General features: G+C 36.0%; 1 protein-coding gene across 3 annotated transcripts in view; it reads right to left on the minus strand.

Moving 5' to 3' along the window:
- The window catches only part of Klp64D (kinesin-like protein 64D), a gene marked incomplete at its 3' end in the record, with an annotated part of 94,676 nt that overhangs the window by 50,365 nt on the left and 23,476 nt on the right, over positions 1–20,835 (minus strand). The window contains 1 exon segment of one of the 3 annotated variants that reach the window (XM_081752661.1): positions 2,861–3,064. In XM_081752661.1, coding sequence (XP_081608787.1) covers positions 2,861–2,866 — 6 coding nt within the window. 3 annotated transcript variants of the gene reach the window in all.

A 20,835-nucleotide genomic window follows, 5' to 3' on the forward strand; every position in this document is an offset into this window, starting at 1 on the left:
GCCCTTTTAAAAGGACGGTAGGCGTATCTGGGTTAATTATGGCATTTAAGTGAAAGTATTAGGATTTAATTTTGAATTAATCCCCAGTCGTTAACCTATTTCAATCCCAAACAATGTTTCTTAAACATTAGGGAAAAAGTACAGCAACGTTTACCAACAGGACACTTCTTTTCACGAAAGTTACCGATATTTGGAAGGGGCATATTTAGAAAAAAAAATCGGAACTAGCTAGCGGTACGAAATACATATAAAGTACATAAATTTCGTCTAAAATTAACTAAGCAACTCTATGGCCTATGGAACGCGGAGATTCAATGCCGCGTTTACAAAAGCTCTCCACTGACTTCTATCCTTAGCCAACTGGATCCAGTTCCTGCTTTGTATTTTTATTTCTGCTACATCCATCTTAATATTGTCCTCCGATCTACCTTAGGTCTTCCTAATGATCGTTTTCCGATTGGTCTTTCAGTTAAGACTTTGACAGCGTTCCTACTTTCTTCCATCCTAGCTACATGACCTGCCATCTGAAAATAAATGAAATCTTTAAGTTTTACGTCCCACGGTTATGCAGGTTAGGCAAAAGGAGACGGTGAAGATGAGAAATGAATGAAATGGTGGAATGAAGAAAGTGGGAGAAAACGGGAGAACCCCGAGAAAACCCACGAGCACGATGTTTGTCCACCACAAAGTCCACACGGCGCGAGCTGGGATCGAACGAGGGACCCCAAGCACCGGAGGTGAGCGCTCTACCACTGAGCCACCGCGCCCCCCGACCTGCCATCTGAGTCTCTTAGACTTGATGACCCTAACAATGTTTGGTAAACCGTATAAATTATGTAATTCCTCGTTATGAAGTTTCCGCCATTCCCCATTCCCGTTGCTCTTGGGTCCCAATATTCGTCTCAGGATCTTCTTCTCAAATACTTTCCGTCTATGTTCTTTCCTCACAGTAAGCGACCATGCTTCTCAACCGTACAGAACAAGTCATGATTATCGTTTTATATATTTTAAGCTTCAAATTCCTCGACAGAATTCGCGACAACAAGAGATTTTGAACTGAAAAATAACACGAATTCCCTGCTTTTATTCGACATTAAATTCCTTCGTGAATCGTTTTCGTCTGTTAATATTGATCCTAGATATTTGAAAATATCCACTTCATCAAAAGTAATATTCGATATTTTAACGCATCCAAAATTTGCCGTATTACGATCCCGATGAACTTCTATGTATTTAGTACATAAATTTCACCTAAAGTTTTAAATTTTTTTTTTGTTTCGAGGGAATCGGACCCGTCTACATACGCCCCTATTGTTTGGAAACAAACAAATAGACGTGGACACAAAAGAATTTTCGTCTTAAATGTCCATGGTGATTTCCCCGTTGGAACAGTTAACGATTTAAAAACCCTATGTTACGAAGAGAAGAAAGCAGAATTCATTCGTTACCCGTCCAAAACGGAATTTTCCCTACTCTTCCTCTGCATGAGGCTTGTTTTCATACTGTGCTCACATACATTTGAGTCTGATTGTATTATGATTATTATCTTGCAAAATCGAAATAACAGAAAAGAAACGGGATTTTACTTATTTTTACTCTCAATTAATTTATTTCGGAACTTGACTTAAATCAACGATTTTTATTTTTAAAAAATCAAGTGATTTGACTCTTGATTAGAATCGTGATTTAAATCAGACTGATTTAAATCATCCACCCTGCTACTACTTTACTCGCTTTCGCTCGCTCGGCATTACTTTATGAATTGAGTATTGAGCTTTGATAATGCAAATTAAAGTAAAAATGGGTTAAGTTTAGAGTTACCCCTCCGCTTTTTATAAAAATCAGGAAAATTTACAGGAGAAATGAGGTAAGAAATGATAATTTGAAGTTTTTATTTGATGTTTAGGAATGTAAGTTCGGCAGGAGAGTTATGTTTAATACGAGAAAAGATATGTGGAAGTTAGTACTATTTGCCGGATGCGGAAGCATTGCGGAAGGTTTCAGCAGCATGGTAGTTGTAAATATGGCGAATATGGCGAACAGGTGTAACGGGTGCGCAAAAATAATGAAGAAAACCTTTTAAATTTGTGTGAAGCACGCGGAGTACTGAAATTAAGTGAAATGTAACAGTTTTTAATACTTTAAGCACTGTTTTTTTGTATGTTGCAAAGTCCAAGGGCACCTTCAGACTGGAGGGGCAACTCTAAACTTAAGCCGTAAAAATTAATGATTTTTAAATTTTCGAAACTTTTATTACGCTTTTTAGTCGAAAGTTACGCGGATGACCAACTTCGGAATAAATGCAGATTTTTGTCACAGGATGTGGTATTGGAGGAATAGAATAACTTATTTTTACATAATAGGTTAGGTTAGGTAATAGGATTCTATAAATGTTATGCTCGAAGTGCACTTTTGCCGTGCAGAAATACTCTGCCAATGGGAATTAGGCTAATAACATTTCATTTTATATATGCACTCCCATCTTAACCGTAAAACTACAATTTTTTTCTGGCAGTGTATTCTTAATCTGCATCAAAATACTAACGCAAAAGAAACATTAGAATAGACTGCTTTACGTGAAGGAAAGAATGAGAAAATGAATTTATGTGTAACAAAAATGAAAATAAATGTCATTATTCAATAGTAGGAGTATCATTTTCGATTTTAGCTTCACATTTTAGAGGAATAAACGAAACAGAAATAGTTTAAATATGTCATACCTAAAATTAGTTTACAGGAATGTACTTATTTATTTATTACTATTTTTACTTGCACAATGAAATTACCTTTTAGTTAAGAACAAAAACAGTTATTGTCAATGCATTTTGTTTTTTATTATATGCTCTCTTGTTACACTTACCGGCATTGTGAATAATATTTTCAAACTTCAGACCACAGATAAATACATAGGCAAGCACGATATGCACAAATTCACATTATTTTAAATACTTTTAAATGAGTATCCTATACTTCGATTTGCAAACATTCGTCTTCGGGCGTCTGCTAATTAGAAAACAAGTAACCATGATGTAGTAATATTACTTCTTCTCAAAGTTCAATGGCTCATAGTCTGAAACTGATCTATGAATTTCTTGTCCTCACGTAAGCATTCTTTGACTAGCGATCATATTCTATACGGTTTGCGTCAACACATCAATACATACTATGCGCTTTGGGTTGCAATTTAAGGAATAGCTATGATTGATTTTTGCATATTTTCCGTTGCATTCCGCTCCCCAATTTTAGCGAAGATTGGTATGGAATGAGCACTAGTAGTCAGGTTTATTCTTAGGAAATGGTAATTAGCAAATAAAATTATTGCCCGTCACTTGGCACCTTAACTATCGTAATCTGATATTTAAAATGTAATTGATTTAAAATTATTCCGCCTTATGCAGTCTTTTTGAAGTATGATTAGCGCCATACTAAAAACCTGACTACTGCAGGAAACATGTTAGTCGAATTCTTTAGTATGACACTAACCACCCTCAAAAACGACTCTGCATAAGGCACATGTTTTCTAGATGGTTATTGAGGACCTTATGCAGACGCGTTATTAGAGCCATACTAAAGAGACCGACTAACAAATATTTCCTGCAGTAGTACGCTGATCATACGTCAAAAAACGACTCTGTATAAGGGCCATAAAATCCTCGTGAATGTTTCGATGCTGCTCCTCTGTTTAGGAAGAAATGATTATTTAAACTTCATTTTGGAAGGGATCGTAATGGGTTAATTTTCGTTTTTAGGTTACTACATGTATTTTTTTTCTTTGTATACTTACAGAAAAACAGTTCGAGGAATTTTCAACAATATTTTTCTATGCTATAGGCGTTGAACACAAATATTATTATTGCAATATGTTAGGCCGCGCCTCCATTGCATCCGAATGCGACTGCGAACGCGAATGCGAACTGCGAATTCATGTGCCTCTACTACATCCGAAGTTTTGTGAATGCGAATCAAGTTGTAATATCTCTCAAACCTTCAATGTGAAATATTTTTGCTTGAAAATTCATATTTTAAAGTTTTCAGAGCAATAATTGAGCTGAGCGAAGCGAAGCTCTTATACTCGGGTTAGCCGTTTGGTTGTCCGCGAACTCCTCCTAGACCGTTTGGCCGATCTCAACCAAACTTAGCACGCTGATAGAGTATGTCGTGCTGAGTGACAACATAGGTCGAAATCAAAAATCCGATGTACCATCGAGGAATAATCACCGAAAAACGCTTCCTCCTAGACCGTTTGGCCGATCTCAACCAAACTTAGCACACTGATAGAGTATGTCGTGCTGAGTGACAACATAGGTCGAAATCAAAAATCCGATGTACCATCGAGGAATAATCACCGAAAAACGCTTCCTGATTACGTAGTTTAAGCTCGCTCAGCTCATTTCATTGCAATCGGGTATATCCATTGCATTCCTAGTAATAATAATAATAATAATAATAATAATAATAATAATAATAATAATAATAATAATAATAATACTGTATTAATTTCCTTTGTGTGCAAAATAGAGTGAATGTCGCAAATGTCGCTCCTGTTATTATTATGCTTCTGTGGTAAGCGCTATGTTCACTTTAAAATAAATAAACTAAATAAAATTTGAGATTGCAAAATCAACCAACTTTCTAAGAAAATTTTCTCCATGAGTAAAAAACCCGTTTTTGCTATTTCAAACATATTAGTCAATAATTATATGTATTCGTAAAATCATTATTTGAGGAACAAAGAGGAAATATAAATTGAATAAAAAGTTGCGGTTCGTGTATTAATTAGATCTTCATATTTTAAAGAGAAAACAAATAAAATTATAAATATCTTCCACTCCAAGTTCTTTACTTACATCTGCCCATAATTTGTTCATGACGTGTCGTTTGTGGTAATCTGGATGACCTTGGATCCACAATGGAACTTTATAAAAAACACAATTTATTAAAACATCAACATATATTTCCATTATTATTTTCATTTTTATCTCCGCACCTCGCACCGTCGACTACTTTCACGCAAAAAGAACTTTCTTCTCTCATGTAGCGCTCAATTTCTCTGCAGACGACGCTCCATTCGCATCAATTCGGACGAACAATCCCAGCATGTTGGGATCGTTCGCATTCGCATATTTTCGTCGGTTTTCGCAATTCGCAGGTCGGAACTAGTCGAGGCACTCCAATTCATTTACACGTGCTGGGAAATTCGCATTCGCATTCGGATGCAATGGAGGCGCGGCCTTATACTCTAGCTTTAGAAGTATGTGCACCAATATACAAGAGTTTGTCGTCATTTATACCGGTTGTGTTCACTCTTTTAAAGGGAGAAAATGCATGCAGTTTCTGCAGATAGAGATAACTGAATTGTGTGGCGTGATCAATATTTTCAAATTGAAAAACCTAACATCAACAGAGACAGTGGCGTATATTGGATTGAACGCTTGATTATCTATTATTAGTAGTAAAAATGATATGTAACTGAAGAAATAGTAATGAATGGAATTGATTATATAATTTAACTCAACACCCCACGATTTTGCACTGGGGTTAACGAAGACTGATGATAGGATGGATAATAATGGTGGAGTGATGAAACTGGGAAGAAATAGAACCCCGAGAAAGTTCACATACAGTGTTTGTCCACCATAAAGTGTATATCGCGTGAGATAAAATCGAGCCAGTGACCCCACGCGAGAGAAGTGAGCCCTACCACTGAAGTCCTGCACAGACCATTACTACTAATTGCTATAACAGAAGTATCGTATCTCTGTGAAATTAGCTTGTTACCATTTTTTTTTTACTGGCGTTTCCTCTAGAGACACCCTCCTTATTGACGTATCATGCAAAACTGTCCCATGTTAAACAAATCAGCAGTTTTTCGTTAATCAGTTTACAACACTAGAAAAAATCTTTTCCAATAATGGACTTCATTTAGTGGTTTGCACGAACACAACACAAAATTTGCGTAATCTTGTACTACTCGATATCACATGCTGCTTTTACGATATGGCATTAGTAACGCAAATTTTACGGTTTTTAGTCATATATCTTCCATAAATTCTATTACATTCACCACCAAGATTCTTTAAAAAGAAGCTCCCTCGTGGCTATACTGTTAGTATGTGCGTCTTTAGCGCAAGAGACCAGTGTTTGATTGTCAGTGGAAACTCATGTTCACATCCAGGTCTCAGGTTAAACTGTTGACCCAGGTCTCATATAGTTATGCTGCTGAAAGGGGTTATACTCTAACCAATGAATCTTTTAAAATAGTTTGCGCTGCGGCCCGTAATTTTTGTGATGCCCTTTGTTATTTTTAACCTTAGTTTTCCATGTAAATGGCCAACTTACGAAGTGCTACTATACATAACATACGGAAGTCTTACAATAATGATCCGGTGGGGACACTCGGTCGAAAAAGTGTAAAAGCTTTTTCAGGCCTTAAGTCCAGAATTATCGTCTTGCCTTGTAAGCTTACAAGTATAACTTTTATCGGGTTATAAAAGTATTTTTTGGACACCCTGTACATTTTTGAAAGACAGAAATCATTTTTCAACTTGTTTTTCTCGTAGAACAAAATCCATTTATTTTCTTCGATGAGAATAGCGAAGAACTCGACTTTTCTCCACGAGCAACAACAAAGGAACCTTTCATTGTTCACCAATACATATGTGCAGAACGTTTCACAGTAAAAAAGATTATAGTGAGTAACAAAGGCAATATTTATTTTCTGAGCTACATGCATGAGAATTGTGCTCCAGTTTTTTGGACAATTGAGTATTGCTTTCTTTCTTACTATTATGCTTAAACTGTTTTACATAATTATTCAGGATTGAATTAAGTGTTTTCTCAGATTTCTTATGGAAACACTAACCATGCAGGTGTGCAGAGCAATTGCCAGGAGTCAACCAATGTTAACAACTATCTTTTTGTTCCATAAGTTTCCATGCTTGAACTACTCTTTTCTTCTACATTGTGGTCAGTGAATTGAATTAACAGGTTATTTAAACCAGACTATATTCCAGAATGAGCTACTAACCTTGAACAGTTGGTTAATCCAACTTATACCCCGAGTACATTAACTCAAAGAGTTTTGCTACAAACATTCACAGATAGACTATGTTCGTTCTGTTCGCTACACATTTGTACAAGTAGGCATACGTTATAACATAGTCGCCCAAGGACTCTATTTGCTACTAGCCCTACTCACCTAATTCCCAGGTCCTCTAACCTAGTGCGCATATATAGTAATTGGTTTCAATAAGTAATTTGGATTTTTATATTTAGAATTAACCACACTTTGATGTTTTGCAATATTAAGAACTCATCCTGGAAAAATGCTTTTTTGAAGATTTTTATTGGATTAGCGCAGTTGCATCTTGGAACCTACTTTGTGGGATTACTTCCGGTATTACCCCTTACAGTCTTAACCCCATTGTGTATGACTTGGTAGCGTGAGAAAAGTTCATATAGTGATCTTCAAAAATGTGTTATTCATGCATATATCTCATAACGATTTAAAAGGATATTTGATGTTATGAAATGTGAAGTTTGTTTTCGTGTATTTCATAGTGCTTGTCTAAGTAGTAAATTATCATTACTAATACAAGTGTTTCGTGTTGTAATTGTTTTTTTTCTCAGCGCAATTAATTTCCTTTCCATAGTGCATCTAATAAATAAGTATATTCCTATTTTATTTAACGTGTTTTGTTCCATGTGCGACGTTTCGAATGCAGACATTGCATTCATCTTCGGGGATTCTGATGAAGAGATCGGAAATATGTGGGCATATATATATATATATATATATATATATATATATATATATATATATATATATATATATATATATATATATATATATATATATATATATATATATATATATATAGTAACTACTTTGGGGCGGAGCTTCGAAAGGAGGTCTGTGATTGGCCGAGAGAGATACTGGCTCCTGATTGTCTGTTGTTGTGGTGACGAAAAACAGTTTTGTTGAACGCGTCTGTTCCAGAAAAGGGTCGACCAGACAGAACTAAGTTGAAACCCATTGTCTTTTGAGACTTCCTTTCACGTGAGATGTCTATGACTTCCTTTATTATTCTGTCCCCAAAAATGCTGCATTTGGCTACTATGGTGGTATTTGTAAAATCGATTCTGTATCCCAGCTCTAAGCTATGCTCTGCTAGTTCTGACTTTTTGGATTGAAGTCTTATGTAGCTGTTATTCTATGGCACGTCCAGCTTGCCATATGTATATAATCTGTCACACTCACTAGTATACGAGGTGTGACACACAAAACGAGACTAAGTGTGTAGCTTGAAAAAAAGAGTGGAGTTGGCAACAACTGTTTTGATGACGTCATCCCACACACCTCCTCTATCCATGCGGCCAGTTTCGACTTAATCGATCACGCCAGTACGGAGTACTGCGTCATTGAGTGAACATGTGCAACTGCATTCTGCCGGAAAAAATGTCTAATGTAAAAACCGAACAGCGAATCAACATCAAGTTTCTCGTGAAACTTAAGAAATCAGCCACGGAAATATTTAAAATGTTAACGGAGGCTTATGGAGACGAAACTTTGTCACGTGCACGTGTGTTTGAATTGCATAAGCGGTTTTCAAGGGGAACGGACAGCGTGAATGATGAACGTGCTGGGCACCCAAGGTCAGCGATTACAGACCAAAACATTGCCAAAGTTCGTTATGTGATCCGGGGTGACCGAAGATTAAGTGGCCGTGCAGTGGCGGAGTTGGTTAACTTGGATAGTGGAGTTGTTCGACGCATTTTAACTGACGAATTACACATGAAGATTTTTGCGAAGGTTGTTCCAAAAGTTCTGTCCGATGATCAAAAACTGCCGTAAAGACGTGTGTGTGGACGTTAGAACGCATTGCAAACGAGCCAAATTTGTTGTAACATGTGATGAGACGGATTTTTATCTATGACCCAGAAAGTAAGCGCCAGTAGATGCAGTGGAAGTCTCCAGGATCCCCAAGACCCCAAAAAAGCACGCATGTCAAAATCAAACTTCAAGGTAATGTTAATTGTCTTCTTCGACACTAATGGAATTGTAATGATTGGGTGCGATCCCAGTTGTCAGACTGTTAATCAACACTACTACATTGAAGTACAAAAAGACTTCGTGAAAAAATTAGGGGAAAAAAGGCCAAAGTTGTAGAGTGATGCATGGCTGTTGCACCAGGACAATGTACCCGCTCACAGGGCCTTGTCAACCAGTTTCTTACAAGCAAAAACATTACCGTGGTGGGACATCCTCTTTATTTACCTGATTTGGCTCCACGCGACTTTTCTATTTCCTAAAGTTAAATTTTGCTTAAAGGGAACCCATTTTACCTCAGTTGAAGAGGTTCAGGTAAAAATGGAGAATCTCCTGAAGGGAGTTCCAAAAACCTTGTTCCAGAACTTACCAGCAATGGCAGCATTGAATGTAGAAGTGTGTGAATGCTGAAGGGGACTACTTTGAAGGTGATAATGTCACGAAGAACTGATTCTGAAAGTACAATGATTTATTGGACCAGTCTTGTTTTTTTTTATATCACACATCGTATGATATGCTCCAATAGTGGCGGCGATTGGACGTTAGAAGTCGGGGGGAGCAAGACATGATCTGAGTATTTGTATATTAATGTTTGTTTTCCTGGTTGTTTCTAGCACTTTCTTTGACGAAAGATTATATAACTAATAGGATACTATCTTTTTCAGTTAAAATACCGTATAACGTATTTAATATTTTATTGACAAGTAAATTGACAAGAGCAACACAAGTAGGTACTAGCCCTTTGTACTCTTAAACAACGAAAGTGTAAGAAGACATTTGATTCCTTGCTCATGAACATATTAAAATTCCGTTTGGAAAATTATGTGATAAGATTATTTAATAACAAATTTACAAAACAAATAAATAGAAAGGATAATAAATCATAGTAATGAATAATGAGACTTGTTTTGTAGAAGATATATTGAAACTGGGGATTAATGAAGAACTTATATTTTTAATTCCAGACATGCCATTAAATGTATGTTATTACTCTTAGAAAATGAAATACAGTAAATACTACAAGCATATGCTAGGATATTTAAAGAAATACTCAACTGCAATATTAATTGCTTTGAATTGCACTTAAAACGCAATTCCTGTAACTTTCTTAACTCCACGGGAAGAGAAATAACCAATACGTACTCTCGCAAATATTATATGGCACCATTTTTTTTCTATAAATCAGTAATACATTCAAAAACTTTACATTTCCAAATGAAACTACATACATTAAGGGGTCACTTAAAAATGTAGGAGGCAACTGCCCCTGTACTCCAGGAGTGCGGAGGTGAAGATTATCTTTCACTGGCTTGAGTAACTATCTAATGTTGACTGGAGGTCTGTGAATTACTCATATACCATGTCTGGCAAGTATTCCGCTGAGTTTTCTAGAGGTGTGGCCGATGGAAGGGAATACGGTAATAGAGAGAAAATCTTTCCTCTTAACTTTTTGATCAGTTTGTGCTGGGAGGTAACTGCCCTTTTTATGGCCATCTTGATATATGTAAGACTGTAGCCATTCTCTTGTAACATCGAGCGCTGATGATTGAATTCCTCTTATAAAGTTTCTTGGTCACTTACGGAAACTGCTTTGTGAGCCAAGGTGTTCAGCACTGTAAGACGTTGTAACTTGTGATGACAGCTGCTTGCACTGAGAAAAAAATTCATAAGTATCGGCTACCCATATACGCTGTGTCCTAATGTTACTATGATTTTGCTTTCTATCCTCCCTTTCTTAATTAACTTTCCCACATAAGCACTGTTAGCTCCAGACATCTCTTTTACACAGACTACATATCGGCCATTCCAAAGTAACGGACGTGACATTTGCACGATTATTTAATGCAACCCCAGAGTTAAAGGTGGTACATATGAACTAAAAAAAGCCTTCATTCCGATAGATAATAATGCACTCTGTATACAGTTGTATTAGCATATTTATTGAAACAGCTACATGTATATATAGGCACTGGAATATTGGTAACGGACGTGACTCGCACGGAAGCAAGTGCTACATATGTTTACAAATTGCTACTCCTCTGCGATTCTGATCTACCTGTGATAGCCATTTTTTTCCTATGGATTGTTTACAGCATTAACCCTTTCCGTCCGGCATTTAAATCCAGCAGTAAACAGCTTTCTGCTGGGATTTTTAAACGCGTTGACAAACACAGAACGCACAGTTTTGTTTAAATAGCTGTAACTCAGCTAATTGGAAATGTATTTAGATGAAACAAAAACTAGCTCATAATACAAGAATCTCTGCATATCAGGCATCTTATTAAATACATATTACACAATCACAAATATTTTAATTTAAGAGAAAATATTCAATGCAATCACCAAATAATACAGTTTTCTGAAGTTTTTATCTCAAGTCTTGTTGAGAACTCCATAATATCTAAAAGTTTGTTTTGATGTTGTATATTTCAAAGTAAGGATCAGTACATGGCGATACATGACATTCCTTACACTTATAATGGATTATGGATTTTGCACAATATATGGATTTTGTTTATTCCAGTGCCTATATATACATGTAGCTGTTTCAATAAATATGATAATACAACTGTATACAGAGTGCATTATTATCTATCGGATGAAGACTTTTTTAGTTCATATGTACCACCTTTAACTCTGGGGTACCACGTGGTACATCGTATTGCTTACGTTTATATTTGGTCCATAGGCTGGAATAATCAAAACCAATGACGCAATTTCATTTGACAATTCTCAAATTATCCTACAAAGTTTAAATGTACCAATGTCCTGGACTCCTAATACCATCATAGGTCAATAACTGATCACGTGATCATACTAATATTTGACAATGATTTACCCAAAGAAAGAGATACCACCCAATTCTAAGAACAATTACCAATTATTGATATGACAATAAGAAGTGTACCCCTCCCAAAATTTAAGATTGGTACACAAATACACCTGTGTCTTACGAAAAAGTAATAAATTCTGTACTTATTCAATAATAAAGCCATATCAAAAAAAGGTCAATAACTTTCAAAATTTGAGTATTTGGCTACAAGAGGAACACCAACATCTACAACGGGTCCTAGAAAACGTTTACCGAATTTTGTTATTTGATAATTCCCAAATTTAAAAGGGCACATAAACATATGAAGGTAATAAACCTCTCTACATACCCATATAACGTGTTAAATAGGGGTCAATAACCTCCGAAATTTGATTTTTGGTAGTTCTTTACCCATGAAAGGAAACGAGGTGGACCATCCAAATTTATAGTGGTACATATTGAAGACCTGTACGAAGATACCAAATGCTTATATTAAACAATTTCTAAAAGTGAGTGGATGAGCCAAGATACCCCTCCCAAATTTTTAAAGGGTGCATCAATGTACCCATGTCTTATGATAGGAAATGAACCCATATACATGACCATATAATCATATAAGGTAATAAAACCTCATCAAAGGGGAGAAATTGGGCCAAAACCAAACACGTGGTACAAAATATAGCTTTTGTTTATTTGGCAATTTTTTTACCGATGAAAGTGAACGATGTGGACCACCCAAATTTATCATGATACATGTTGAGGTCCTGTACTATAATACCGAATGCTTAAATCGAAATTTAAAGGGGTGCATCAATATACCCATGTCTTATAATAGGAAATGGACCAATATGCATGACCATATAACCATATAAGGTAATAGGACCTCATCCAAGGGGATAAATTGAGCCAAAAACCAAACACGCGATTGTATTAAAATTTGGCAATTTCGTACCCATGAAAGGGAACGAGGTGAACCACCCAAATTTATAGTAATCTCTATTAGGGTCCTATACTATAATACCAAATATATAAAATGGGTAATTTCCAAAATTAAACGGGTGGGTTAAAGTACCCCTCCCAAAAATTTAAAGGGGTGAACAAATGTACCTATGTCTTATGATAAATAATGGACCACTATACATGACCATATAACTATATAAGGTAATAGGAACTCATCCAAGGGAATAAATTAGGTAAAAAACGAAACACGTGGTTGTACTAAAATTTGGCAATTTCGTACCCATGAAAGGGAACGAGGTGGACCACCCTAATTTATAGTAACATATATTAGGGTCCTATACTATTATACCAAAAGTGTAAAATGGGCAATTTCTAAAATTTAAGGGGTGGGCCAAGGTACCCCTCCCAAATTTTTAAAGGGGTGCACAACTGTACCTATGTCTTATGATAGGGAATAGACCCCTATACATAACCATATAACCATATAAGGTAATAGGACCTCATCCAAGAGGATAAATTGGGCCAAAAGAACAAACACGTGGTACAACGTATTGCTTACGTTTATATTTTGGCAATTTTGTACCCCTAAAACGGAACGAGTTGGACCACCCAAATTTATCATAATACATGTTAGGGTCCAGGACTATAATACCAAATGTTTAAATTGGGCAATTTCTAAAATTTAAGGGGTGGGCCAAGTTACCCCTCCCAAATTTTTAAAGGGGTGCACAAATATACCCATATCTTATGAAAGGGAATGGACCCCTATACATGACCATATAACTATATAGGATAATAACACCTCATCAAAGGGGATAAAATCGACCAAAAACCAAACACGTGGTATAACGTATTGCTTACGTTTATATTTTGGCGTACCCCTAGAAGTGAACGAAGTGGATCACCCAAATTTAACATAATACATATTAGGGTCTTGTACTATAATACCCAATGTTTAAATTGGCCAATTTCCAAAATTTAAGGGGTGGGCCAAGGTACCCCTCCCAAATTTTTCAAGGGGTGCATTAATATGTCAATGTCTTATGAAAGGTAATGGACCCCTGTATATGCCCATATAACCATATAGGGTAATAACACATCATCAAAGGCGATAAATTAGGTCAAAAACCCTATTTGACTTTTTTGGCAATTTTTTAGCCATGAAAGGGAACGACATAGACCCCCAATACTGATAGAGATACATACTATGGTCCTAGGCTACCAAACCAAATTTTTAAATTTGGCAATTTCCAAAATTTAAGGGGGTGGTCCTAGGTACCCCTGCCAAAATTTAGGGGGTGGGCCATGGTACCCCTGCCAAAATTTAGAGGGGGTGGTCCTATGTACCCCTAGGTCATTGACCTTTGACCCCGGTCATAAAAGAGAGTGAGGATGAGTCATTCGGGCCAACGTCGGTCCCTACTACTCTGTTCTAGATAATTTTGAAGTAAATTAAAACAGATTATTTGCAAACCATTTAAAAACTTCCTTCCAATATAGCATTTAAATTAATTTTTCTGCAGCCGTTTCTTAAAGGATTATGTTAAGATACTGTTCTATTATAATAATTAGTTTTAAGTGTGTACAGTTAGCAGCACTCCAAGTAAATAAACCGGAATTTATTATGCTTTGCAGAAGAGCGTGCTACATTATGCCAGGGGCGGATCCAGGGGGGGGGGCGATCGCCCCCCCCAGAAGAGGAAACTTTCTTATTTTATATATATAAATTAAACCCATCCCAAAGTTTGGAGCCCTTAAAAGTAGCAGTATGACAACCTACCGCCCCCCCCCAGAAGTCGGTCCTGGATCCGCCCCTGCATTATGCACAATATTTTCAAAGTATCATCACTTTCGAGTAGTTGGACTAATTTTTATCATAATTTTCTTTTTACTTTAGTATCGTATTGAATATGGCAAATTTTATTTTAAATCTGTATCGATGTTTATTTATTTTCTTTATTAGGAATATCTTTCCAATGACACCTTGTATTAGGATCACAACTGTGCAATTTTAGTAATTTATTTGTTAGTTGTTCAGTAACAGTACGTGCCAATGTCAAACATCAAACTTAATCAGTATTAGAACTAACATATTATTGACGACTCACTATCTTATTTTTTGTTCTACTTCAACTTTTAACCAAGTTTCATCCGATCCTTTGTTAGTAATAGTGAAAGAAGCACATCAATTTCTATGTTACACGGATCCTTAACACATGCTAAGAATAAATCTAATCTTAGACCATTCCTTGTGAAATAACATACTTTATAGTTCTAAAATTACTTCGAAAGTTTCAAATTTCGGCAGTATACTTTCTCTTATTGAAATATCTAATAAACTAAGATAACACTATGCCTCATATTCCACGTATTTGAAGTTTGCAAAGCAGAATTTCGTGTGATATTGTGTTAAATGTTCAGCGTAAGCTCTAAACTCCCGATAAACAAAATATTTTTATTCCTTCCGCTTGTCACAAATACGATTGGCTAGTGATGTATCACTCCCACTTCTCACAGGGAGGAGCAAATTGTGCACGTGCATTTTGACAATACTGCCTCGTGTTGTCCAGATACTTATAGCAGCAGCAGAAACGAAACTCGAAAAAAAAAAAAAAAAGTATTTGAATTTCGCTCGTAAACAATTGTTGCTTACAGTAGTGAGTAAAGGTTTGCCTTGGTGTTTCACCACAACACTCGCGGAACCGGGATTCATGCCAGTCATCTTTCAGACTTTAAAAGCAGAACACCCATCTACAGTTGAGTTGGCGCCATAATTACTGCGCATGCTTAATGTTTATTTCTATTGTTTCTTTAGCCACACTCGACTGCAGTATTATTAAATAATCAGTATTATATTTTTGTCATTTATAATAATATAGAAGTTTTATATGAAGCTTCATAGTAAAAGTAATAATGCAATCACATGAACTATTTTGCGGAGGAGTACAAGCGTCAGTAGGACAACAGCAAATCAGCGAGATTTAGTTTCACGTGGCTTTGTTTATCGCAGTTTAGAGCTTACACCGAACAATGTATAGGTATATAAATACAGTATTTACCCTTCTGTTACTGTTTCTAAAAATAAATTGTAATTCATGAATGAGTACAGTATGTATCATCTAATGTACTTCGGACAGTATGCGGATTTGTTGAAAAAATTTTGCTCCATCAAGGTACAATTTACTCTTCTTAATATATATTTCCAATAATTTGTCACAATATTAAATAATAAAATTGACATATAGTCACTTAAGCTCTTTACCCTCTTCATATACAGGTTTTATAATTGAAATTTTCAACACATCAGGGAACTTTAATATTTCTAAGATTAAATATATATTGCAGCGGTTTAAGAATAGCTCTTTTTTTAAAAAAAAAAATCTTCAGTAATATATATATATATAATCTATTATAGACACTTTAAAAAACTCTTGACTAATGCATTTTTTCAATTTCTTTGTTATAATGAGAGTAAAAAAGGGTAGGTGAAATTAATTAGACCTTTCTTTTAGTGACATTTTTGGTCAATTTTCATTCACACTTGAAAACTGTGTTCAGTAAACGTATTGACAAAAACATTGGATTTTGTTCGAATTTTTTTTTTAAAAACCTTCTTCTATATATCTCATTTATTTCTGCTCTTTTTAATATTATTTAACAATAATAACAACAATAACTTTCAACAATTTTCTTACATACATAAAAAAAAAAAAACGCACAGGCTATTTTTTTATAACAATGGTTTTTCTTACTAATTTGTAACTTTACTAATTGTTGGTAAAAATAATGAAATCTTTGCTTCTGTAACTTACAGCTAATCGAATAAGTCTGTCACTTTCTTGTACAGCGGGTCGCGGTGTCTCAGTGGTAGAGTGTTCACCTCTGATGCGTGCCGTCAGAGGTCGCACCAGCTCGCGTCAAGTGGACTTTGTGGTGGAGAAACACCATGCGCGTGCGTTTCCTCGGGGATCTCCCGTTTCCTCCGACCTTCTTCATTTCACCATTTCATTAATTTCTCATCATCGCCGTGTTCTTCAGCCTACACACTATAATTGTGGACGTAGTGCCATATGGCGTAGGGACGTGTGGCTTATAAATATATTTGTGTAAATGTGCGATTAATACATTCTTGAAATTTTGACGAAAACTTATATGTATGAAGAAACCATTTGTTAACTATCTTTGTCTTTAGTTCGGAACGGGAGATTGTAAGTGCCCCGCTAGCTTTATGTTCCTGTACGAGGGCAGGGTGAAATATTCTCGACCTGACCCAGAGATGGCACTCCAATCAGCATAATTCTATTGTTCTTGCCTAGGGGCGCTTTTCAGTTGTTCTTATAACAAGTGTCAACTTGTTCTCACAAGTAGTTTGTGTGCAGGCATTGTTGCACTTAGATGTCTTGTGTGTTAGTTGTAAAAATGGATAAAGTTGAATACCGTGCGGTAATCAAATTTTTCGTTTTGGATGGATTAACTCTACGGAAATTCATCCGAAGTTGACAAAAGTTTACGGGGACTCTGCTTCCTTTCACGTCAACCAGCCAGCTGAATTTGAACGTGGTCGCACATCCCTCGAAAATGACCCATGTGAAGGAGGGCCGAAAACCGCAACCACACTGGAAACAATTGAAAATGTGCATGATATCGTGTTGGACGACAGGCGAGTGAAGGTGAGTGAGATAGCTGAGAATGTGGGGATATCGAAGGAACGGTTGCGAAACATCTTGCACAAAGAACTAGGGATGCGAAAGCACTGCGCAAGATGGGTGCCGCATTTGCTGACTGCCGACCTAAAGCAAATACGAAAACGATTTTCGCAGCAATCTTTGGACCGATTCAAAAGAGATCCGACCATTTTGTGCGGCGATTTGTGAGAATAGATGAGACATGGGTTCACTACCATACGCCAGGAATTAAACAGCAGTCCAAGCAGTGGGTGGAAGCCGGTGGTGCAACGCCGAAGAAAGCGAAGACGATCGTATCGGCCGGAAAGGTCACGGCCAGTGTGTTTTGGGATACAAAAGGGATCCTGTTAACTCATTACCTTGCAAAAGGGAGATCAATTACAGGCAAATATTACTTCAACCTTCTTGACCAGCTGGATGCCAAAATTCGCGAGAAGAGGCCTGGCTTGAAGAAGAAGGAAATCATCTTCACCAGGACAACGCACCTGCGCACAAGGGTGCGTTGGCGATGGAAAAACTGCGTGATTTGGGGTACAATTTGCTCGGCTACCCCCCATATTCTCCTGATTTGGCACCATCGGACTTCTATCTGTTCCTAAACTTGAAGAAATTTCTTTCTGGGAAGCGCTTCACATCGAATGAAGAAGTTGAGAGAGGCGTGGATGACTGTTTTCACAACTTTTCAGATTTTCACTTCCGGGAAGGAATACTAATGTTAGAGAAACGCTGGACGAAGTGTATTGAAGTTAAGGGTTATTATGTCGAAAAATAAAATTATTTTTAAAAATAAAATTCGCAGTCTTTCGTTGTCAGGCCGAGAACTTTTTACCCCGCCCTCGTAAATTGTGTGGAGAAATGGCTCAAAACTACAGCATCCCGCACCTCCTAAACTGTACAATTCTTCCCTAAAACTTACGTGTCAATAATTCAAATTTAAATATGTTAACTGCACAATTACGAATAGGACTCTGCCTTGATTTCATCCTCCATATAAGCTCCTGTGAATCAAGACTTACAGTAAAATATGAATTACTTTTTACGTTTCGATAAACAGTGTTTTCGTCAGATACTCCCCTTCCCAAAAAACTTTTGTTTTCTTTCTGTTCTACTTCAATCTTGTTTTTTCCTTCTCCTAGTGTCCTCGTCTGCAAGTGTGCTCAACTTACTATTTGTCATGTTGGCTCTTTCCACTTGTTTCTTCTGTTTTCTCTTTTCCTTCTGCTATCTTCAGAATTTTATTTAATTTCTTGCGTTTGCTAAAACTTTGTTTTACTTTATAGTTATTATTTATCTTATTTTCAATTCTTTCCAATATTTTCACTAGCGTCTATCTCCCTTTTTTTCAGTATTTATGCATTCTCTTATGATGTATCATATTTCGTCTCTCTGTATTTGCTTGTATTCTGTGATATTTTCTTTTTTAAACCATATTTCATCCCTAAGTTATTTAATTTTCTTCCTCTATTTCTTTCCAATTCGTTCTGTTTATATAATTAATTACATATTATACATCACTTCTTTCTTATTATATATATATTCCTTTGTGAATATCTGACTTTTTCTCTTCAGAAATGCTTTACATTTCATATAACTTACACTTTGCTTCTATCATCTTTTTCTATTGTTTTTCTTTTGGAAGTCATTCTTATATCAACTTCCTCTTCATATCCATTGTGTTTTAGTGGTATACAAACTACAAAATTCTCTTATTACAAATTATTTCTCTCATATGTTTAAGGAAACGTTCTTGATATCATTTCACAATAAGCACTATTTTTATGACATCTATAACTTTCGACTCAGAGGAAACGTGGAACTTAAAATGTAGTTTTTGTCATTTTAAAAAATATTTTTTTGTAACTTAATATGTAAGTTTACTGTTCTACAAGCACAGTTTTTTTTCAGGGCATATCCCTTACTAAGAGTACATTCTATTTTCTTAATTTTAAACATTCATTAATTTCCTCATTTTTGAGTGATTTATGATTTGCATTGCATACATTGTGTAATATATAGGCATATTGCAAACATAACAAAAAGCAATACCTTTTGTGTTAAAAGTACGTACAATTTCTTTGAATACTAAAAAATACCTAAATGGCAGGCCTATCTCTTTCTGTTACTACATCACGATGCAATATTCACTTGTGTAAATTATATATCATAGCAAGATATACGAGTGATTGACACTATCATTTAGCGTAAAGGTAAATTCATTAAGCCAGGGAACATACTGGACAGTCTTAGTTTTCTGAACTTCATCAATGTCTGAATTTCAGTAACATACAGAGATTATGGTAATCTATGGAATTATTTCATAAATAACAGAAATTAGTATTAATTTCATAGCGAAGGTTTACTTTTCTCCGTTCTGTCTGTACAACCAAACACAGAACACTGAACCATTTCTTTGTATAAACATACTCGTTTGTGAATGTCTAGATAACTCTCCAAACTGGATATTTCGAACTTGTCAAGCAGTGTTTACTTATTGTTTGAATTAAAGGTGGACAAACATCGGAACGGAGACTTCTTTTGAATATCCAAAAAGTTAATCCGGCGCAGAAAACAAAGATAGATATTTTCCCGGTCTTTGACTTTAATAACCTATTACTTAGTGTCAAAAGATGACTTGCTTCTACTGGCTGGTAGAATAAGTTTCTGATCGAAGGACGTTCTTCTGATGTTTGCGTGATACTTAGTTGAAATATAAACTTTCCTTCCATAGCTTTATCGAGAACTAAGCACTCTGACTTTGCAATTATTGTGTCAGTGTCAACGTGAAGAGATACAACTGGTCCTTGATACACTGTCTCTGGAGTATAATAATTAAGAAGTGTAGCTGTGAAAGTAAATTGCTTCGCTTCAGTTTGAGTTTGCGGTGTTTGAACCATAAAACATGCATTTCCATCCTCTCTTCGCACAACTTTAAGCATAAATATACCCAACTGAGAGTCAAAGATACTCACAATCGGTGTTAAAGGTATGAAGGTTTGATAACAAACGTGTATTTCATCATTGCATAACAATATCTCAATGTCTCTGTGGAAAGTTTTGACATGGTTTACTATCTCACCTGAGAATAACATCGAATTACAGTTTGCTGCAGGACATACGTAGGGTCGGAAGTTACATTTCTTCTCATGATGTTCTTTATTCGATCCGAACACTGCTGATGTACACCCTCTTTCCTTATACTGACATGGAATTGGCATTCTGCTAATAAGTGATTCGGCCACATGTGTTCTTGTATTTGTGAGTTTTGCTCGGCACACAGGACATCTAGATATTCGAGGTTTACACTTGCTGCAAACATGATGGCCATTCAC

Source organism: Thermobia domestica, chromosome 3 (genome assembly GCF_964235325.1).
Source record: "Thermobia domestica chromosome 3, izTheDome1.hap1.1, whole genome shotgun sequence".
In the NCBI taxonomy this organism is placed as follows: Eukaryota; Metazoa; Arthropoda; class Insecta; order Zygentoma; family Lepismatidae; genus Thermobia; species Thermobia domestica.